The 6,105-nt window shown below is 36.7% G+C and overlaps 4 protein-coding genes across 4 annotated transcripts; 2 read left to right on the top strand and 2 right to left on the bottom strand.

Moving 5' to 3' along the window:
* Positions 1–1,385: 1,385 nt before the first annotated feature.
* Positions 1,386–2,047, top strand: VhaM9.7-a (Vacuolar H[+] ATPase M9.7 subunit a). Its single transcript, XM_017627488.1, has one exon. It carries the CDS (start codon positions 1,496–1,498, stop codon positions 1,751–1,753), a length of 258 nt encoding a protein of 85 aa, XP_017482977.1. The 5' UTR covers positions 1,386–1,495; the 3' UTR covers positions 1,754–2,047.
* Positions 1,643–3,621, bottom strand: Mt2 (tRNA (cytosine(38)-C(5))-methyltransferase). The gene is made up of 2 exons (XM_017627487.1): positions 3,267–3,621; positions 1,643–3,207 (listed from the first exon to the last, which is right to left on the bottom strand). The coding sequence occupies exons 1-2, from the start codon at positions 3,421–3,423 to the stop codon at positions 2,249–2,251; spliced, it is 1,116 nt and encodes a 371-aa protein (XP_017482976.1). The 5' UTR covers positions 3,424–3,621; the 3' UTR covers positions 1,643–2,248.
* A 382-nt stretch (positions 3,622–4,003) lies between these two features.
* Positions 4,004–4,888, top strand: LOC108371871 (uncharacterized). Its single transcript, XM_017627482.1, has 3 exons — positions 4,004–4,262; positions 4,329–4,362; positions 4,424–4,888. The coding sequence occupies exons 1-3, from the start codon at positions 4,133–4,135 to the stop codon at positions 4,749–4,751; spliced, it is 492 nt and encodes a 163-aa protein (XP_017482971.1). The 5' UTR covers positions 4,004–4,132; the 3' UTR covers positions 4,752–4,888.
* Positions 4,747–5,602, bottom strand: LOC108371872 (transmembrane protein 242). Its single transcript, XM_017627483.1, has 3 exons — positions 5,408–5,602; positions 5,099–5,337; positions 4,747–5,038 (listed from the first exon to the last, which is right to left on the bottom strand). The coding sequence occupies exons 1-3, from the start codon at positions 5,475–5,477 to the stop codon at positions 4,907–4,909; spliced, it is 441 nt and encodes a 146-aa protein (XP_017482972.1). The 5' UTR covers positions 5,478–5,602; the 3' UTR covers positions 4,747–4,906.
* Positions 5,603–6,105: the final 503 nt, after the last annotated feature.

The following is a 6,105-nucleotide window of genomic DNA, read 5'->3' as shown; positions in this document are numbered from 1 at the left end:
TTTCCTTAATGCTGAACTCCGGGGTTAGCAATCTAAAGCCCACCCTAATTTGTAAAAAAACACAACTAATATCCCATTCCTTGTAACTGTAATTCCCATTTCCAACTAATTAATTAAACGAAAAAGCAAGCAAGCAACTTTTGCACATATTTACATTACAATCGTTCTTTAAATCGTAAATTAAATCGTTCTTTGGTGATTCGTCTGAATCGTGAATCGTTCTTGAGAACTCGTTCGAGATTTTTGTAAACAAAAGTGTGATTATATTACGTAATTACGTGAATTATATAGCTTTATAAAAATGAGCCGTGAGCGAAAGTGCCGTGTAAAAAATTGCATTAACGAAAATAGCGAGAGGCGGCTTTTTTCGTTCCCCAAGGACGCAAGTGAGGTGGCCAAATGGAGGGAGAATCTCCGCATAAAGGATAATCCGCCGCACAACTCCTTTGTGTGTGTGGACATTTTGAGTTGTCCGACGTTGGTCGGATGTTTCTAAAACCAGGTGCTCTCCCAACACTTAAACAAGAACGATAGAATGCGCATTTCCGCAGAATGACATTTGTGGCAACGGGTAAACAAAGAATATGGCGAAGAACAATGAGTTGACAGTTGTGAATTTGCTTTGCAGTGAGAAAACGTGTTTTCTTCACGATTAACCAATTTCTGATCAAAGAATGACAAATGCAATTGACAGTTTTGTTCCAAACCACGCCTTGGAGCAGAGTTGCATTAAGCTAGTTTTCGGTACGATTGCCGCGCAAGATAGAAATTCTTTTCTGCGTCACAGCGATGCTTTTGACTGACATCTAAGCATTCCCACGACAGCCGGTTCTACGTACCGGAATGACTCGGGTTTCACCCGACCAAGGGCTGTTGTTTCGGCGATCTANCAGAAGCTGCACGCTTCCTAGGGTTGCCGTTAGTGGAACTTGACGACAACGACTGAGATACCAACCGATCTGGGCGGGGTTGTTGTAGCCGCTACAACAACAACAACAACTGACATCTAAGTTGACTATGTGATTTTGGATAGAAGACTCTACATTGGCATCGCATGCTTTACGGCATTAATAAATAGGTAAAAATTGCCCTACTCTCAGCTTTGCCGCATACATATCGGCAAAACAACAACAAAAATGTATGCAACGAAGTCAAACCAGCTGATTTTTGACCAATCAAATTGAGCCATTTTGTTTGCGACAACGTTTTCATTGTATCGTCTTGTTGTTGTTGTTTTAACAGCATACAAATACCCCAAGGAGTTAACTTTTTTCTCAAACCAGTTACAAATACAAGTCGCGTTCTTGCGTGATCTTGTATTTTTGGTTAATGGGGTAACAGCGTCATCTATAGTTCGGCACTGAACGTAACCACTCTTGAAATTTGGCAGCATTGGTGAAATGACAGTACGAAATGTCATGCATTGTGTATTGATTTTTATTCATAGCTTCCTTTGTGATTCAATTAAATCGTGAAAAAATAATTTATCGAAGCAATGGGCGCAGCATTCTTTCCGGTACTGTTCTTCACTGCCTTATGGGCATGTGTTGGCATTGGTGTTCCTATGATGACTCCGAAGGGCCCTCATCAAAGCCTCTTCCGTTGTATTATGATGCTAACTGCAGCGACTTGCTGGCTTTTCTGGCTATGTTGTTACATGGCACAAATGAATCCTTTGCTAGGACCAAAATTAAACCAAAATGCTATTTATATGATAGCAAAGGAGTGGGGAAATGAGCTAAAGGACGGCTAAAGTTATGGTTTAAAAGGTTTGCAGATAATGTAAGCTGAAGGACAGCTTGATCGGTGTGAGCTGCTCAACGCAATTGGTGGAGCGATAAAAACGTATATATGTTTAATGAAAATATGTAGTGAAACATTTTTATTTTAGTTTATAAACAATGCATTTTCATCTTATAAATTATGCAAATGTAAATAATTTGCTTAAGGGTGGGCCCCAAGAATGCATTATAAGATTTTGCTGACCCTTAAAAAATGAAGTGTAATTTAATTTCAATTAATATAATAAACAAAATGTTAAGCTCCGAATCCTTTGCTTATTGTACTTTTAAAAATATTTCTTCCGCTGCAATTGATTGTTTAAATGACAAAGCACTCCCTTTCAGGGATCTCAATCTAACTTAGGAAAACAAAAGATAAGTTGAAAGAACTACATACATATCAAATAAAAGATAAGTTAAAAGAATTACATACATATCACCTGAAAGCAATTAAAAAAAAAAGAACTTCAGGAGCATAATATTTTTAATAATACACTCACAACGAATACATTTATACTATTGCCTAAAAGCCTGTATTTTTGACGATTTGTAGTTTCCTCTGGGAATTCAAAAGTATTGGGAAAGCTCATCAGTCTTGCAACTTCTCTTGGGGTAAAATAGCGCAGTCTTAAACTTTTTAGCAGTTTCAAACGTATCTCTTCTGTGTCGCCATTACTTTCTAATTCTTTAACCTTTTCGAAAATTGTATCCATATCCTTTTTCCCCAAAGGAGTATAAACCGAACCAGTTCCCTCGCTGTAGTGAGTATAACCCTTCGTAAAACACATTGTCTTTTTTGCTTCATCATTTACTATATCCATGAGCCATACTCGCTTGCTCAGTATTTTATCGGGCAAATTATGTTCAGGGGCAATTGAGGCTTCCGACTCTAGTAAACTGCTTATCGTTATTACATTTGAAATGGACCCTTTTAGCTCTGTTGGTATTTCCTCCAAAATATGTTTACCATCAAAGCAAAAATCCTTTTTACGAGCTAAGCAATAATAACGATTTCGAGAATTGGGTATTCCAAGTTGGATTGGGCTAAGAATGAATTCTCGCCAATTATACCCTGCCAGGCGCAGTGCTTGCAACAAATGTCCATGGGCAAGTGAACTTTCAAAACCTTTGACATTTTCCATAAGTACGTATTCTATGCCTGAACACTGAGGTAACAAGTTACAGATATGTTGTAATGCATCTGACCGATTATCAGCAATATCTAAGCGATTCCCAACTCGGGTGTGCGGTTGGCATGGTGGAGACATGAGTATCATATTTACATTCATCTTTTTAATTTTGTTGGGTGTTAAGCTCTGTATATTGTTATTGCATACCGATGTTGTTGGAAAGTTGTGGGCGTACACTGCATTGGCGTGTGTGTTGATGTCCATCGCTGCGACAACAGTGCCTGGCAATGCAGCGGCTGATAAAGCGAGGTTAGTTTGAAATATTGATTCAAATAATATCAAGTGCGACACTTACAAGTGAAAGCAAAATGCATACCGCCTATACCGCTAAAAAGCTCTAACACACGAAATTCCATTTTTTTAATTTGTTTCCATATCCATATAAACAAATCGCAAATTTTTCGCTGGAGGGTAAGATTAGTGCTGGGTAGCGCACCGCGGCATTGAGCCATTGCGCTGATACCGAGGGTGGTGCTACTGGCGCTGCTACACTAATTGGCAACACGGTGGCGCATGGATTTTTTGTCTTGTTAGACAACGAAATGCCGATGGCTTTTTGTTGAGTCGATTTTTATTCTTTAAATTGGTTAATTACTTAATATAATTCATTCTGAGAAATCGTAAATTATTCTTGCTATATATGTACATATTTATATTAAAGTTATATCAAAGAACGTAGATAACAAGAAGGGACAACTCGTTATAAATGTAGCGAAAGTGAGTAACAGGGCGTGCGCCTGAAAAGAGACAACTCGTTATAAATGAATGAAATGAAATGAATAAATGGTATTACAAATAGAAAGAAAGTTTTTTATAAAAATTTCACCTGCGGCTCTTTTTTATAAAAATCGATAATTCGATAAATAATAAAATTTTGATTAAAATCAGTACTTTGCTAGGGGTTCTTATTTTATGTAAAACAGTATTTCAATATAAAGTAAAAATTTTCAATCAAAACCCGCGACTTTATTCTACTATTTTCATCATCTGGCAGCACCAAGATCCAGAGAACGTAAATTTATGTGGCATTCACAGTTTTCAGTCCTTCTCTATAAATTTACGTTCTCCGATCACAAAGAAGTAATTCAAACAAGCGCGAAACAAATTTGTCTATTTTGATTTGCTCATTTGATATACTTTTCAACAAAAATAAGCAATAGAATGCAAGCCATAATTTTAACAGATACGGAAGCGGAGACTACCGTGGAGCTAGAGGAATCTATGGTCAATCAAGCCTCACATGGCACAACAAACGCAACCAAGAGCATTTTCCATTTAACTTTGGACGATGGTATGTATGCATGTTTAATCTTTGATTGGGTACTAGGCATATCACATTTTTGTTGGTTTATATTAGGCCTGGAGAATCATGAAAGTCTCGACATCAAAAGGTATGTACATGGTATTTCCTACAGACATTGGAATATATTTAATACTCCGTTTTGGTGTTAGCCACGAAGCCCGTCTTAAGGAAGAGATTAAACAATGGAGTACTCTTTGGCGTGATTCAATGAAACAATTAAAAGCTTTTAAACTTAAGCCTCATCCAGTCATCGATACTACGATTTTGTCAGCTGAAAAGCGTGCTTATTTAGAAAAGGCTCCAGATTTACAGCGATTTTTACGCAATTCAGTCGAGTTTCGACAAAAAGCGTATATCTTTCTTGAAGATGATTGTGAAAAATTTCAAACGGATCTAACAAACCTGATTGAAGTATGCGAATACAAAACAATTCTTAAAAGGGAACGAAAAATTGATGAGAATTTGGCATATATATAATTTCAACATTTTGAATTTAAGAAAATAATATATTTTGTATTAAGTTATGGTGAATGCAATCGTCGTAAATTGCTTGTATAGAAGTTAACATTAGCAGTAAAACTTTGCGGCTAGTGAGCAAACCTTTAATAACTGAATCGTGTACTTTTATAACGTTATTCTCTGCAACCGGAACCTAAATATTTCATGAAGTCTGTGAGAGAATCGAACTCAGTACGACTTGTGGGGGGAGTATCTTTTGTAATCCTTGGCAAACCATTGCCCATCTTTGTGCGAAACTCCTCCATCTATTTAATTTAAGGAAATTTAGTTACATCAGTTCAAAGATTTTTTTTTAAATGACTCACGTCTTTTGCTCCCGATAACTTCCAAAAGCCATAACAAAAGACACTAGTACCCAGAACTGCGTATAAACTACCCCATCCAAAGGCGCGCATTGCCAACACCGAGCCTTCTTCGAGTAATACCGCTGTGTCGCGCCCACCTTTCGCTACCAATTTGCCTTGTGACTCTTTTGCTTTTCCAAGCGTTTTAGAAAACCCGAAGATTGCTGATACACCACCAACCAGCCCCAGGAACGCGGCCGCTATTACGACGTGACATGAGAAAAGTTAGAGGTCAAATTTTGTGTATGTTTTTGTTTTACTATTTATCACCTTTTATTCTATATTTGGAGTCCTCTTCGGCCCTAGTCGACTCTACTGGCAGTGTTGTCGATTCAGACATGGCCAAAAATCTAAAATATCTTGCAAAAACTCGATACTTCACTATTTATTTACATTTTATGAGGGGTATGTTCAGTGGTGGTATTTTATCTCCATTATGAAACAACAGTGTTACCATTGCCAATTACTACTCAAAACACGTACTAGGGTCTTCATCAAAAGTGTTAAACTCTTGATAAACTTTATAAAGTGATAAATTTATAATTTTAATAAATGAACTGTCAAACTTTGTATGGAAACCTATTTAACCAAAGTTTATCACTTTATCAAACCATTTTGGTGGATAAACGCATAAATTTCAGCAAAATTCCACTTTGAAAAGTTGCCAGGTGGTACATTTTGTTACGAACACAAAAAGAAAATTTGCACAATGGACGAGGTAAGAATGAAAGGTAACTAGCCAGATAAGTTAAATAATAAAAAAATTTGTGCAATTTTTTACTAAGGTACATTCCAGAAAGAAAGCGGATAAACTGATAAATTTAAGCAATTTATCCCTTTATCACTTTGGCTGCATTTCTTTATTCATTCTGAACGTTTGGAATAAACTTTTTTGTTTACTTATTCTTTAGAACGTTCCTGATGATATGTTAACGTATATTTCAAACGTATTCTGTTTATTCCGGCTG

This window comes from Rhagoletis zephyria, unplaced genomic scaffold, assembly GCF_001687245.7.
Source record: "Rhagoletis zephyria isolate East Lansing unplaced genomic scaffold, Rhagoletis_zephyria_1.1 Rzeph_scaffold_05277, whole genome shotgun sequence".
In the NCBI taxonomy this organism is placed as follows: Eukaryota; Metazoa; Arthropoda; class Insecta; order Diptera; family Tephritidae; genus Rhagoletis; species Rhagoletis zephyria.
The sequence above is the reverse complement of the archived record's forward strand: the minus strand, read 5'-3'. Positions and strand labels throughout refer to the sequence as shown.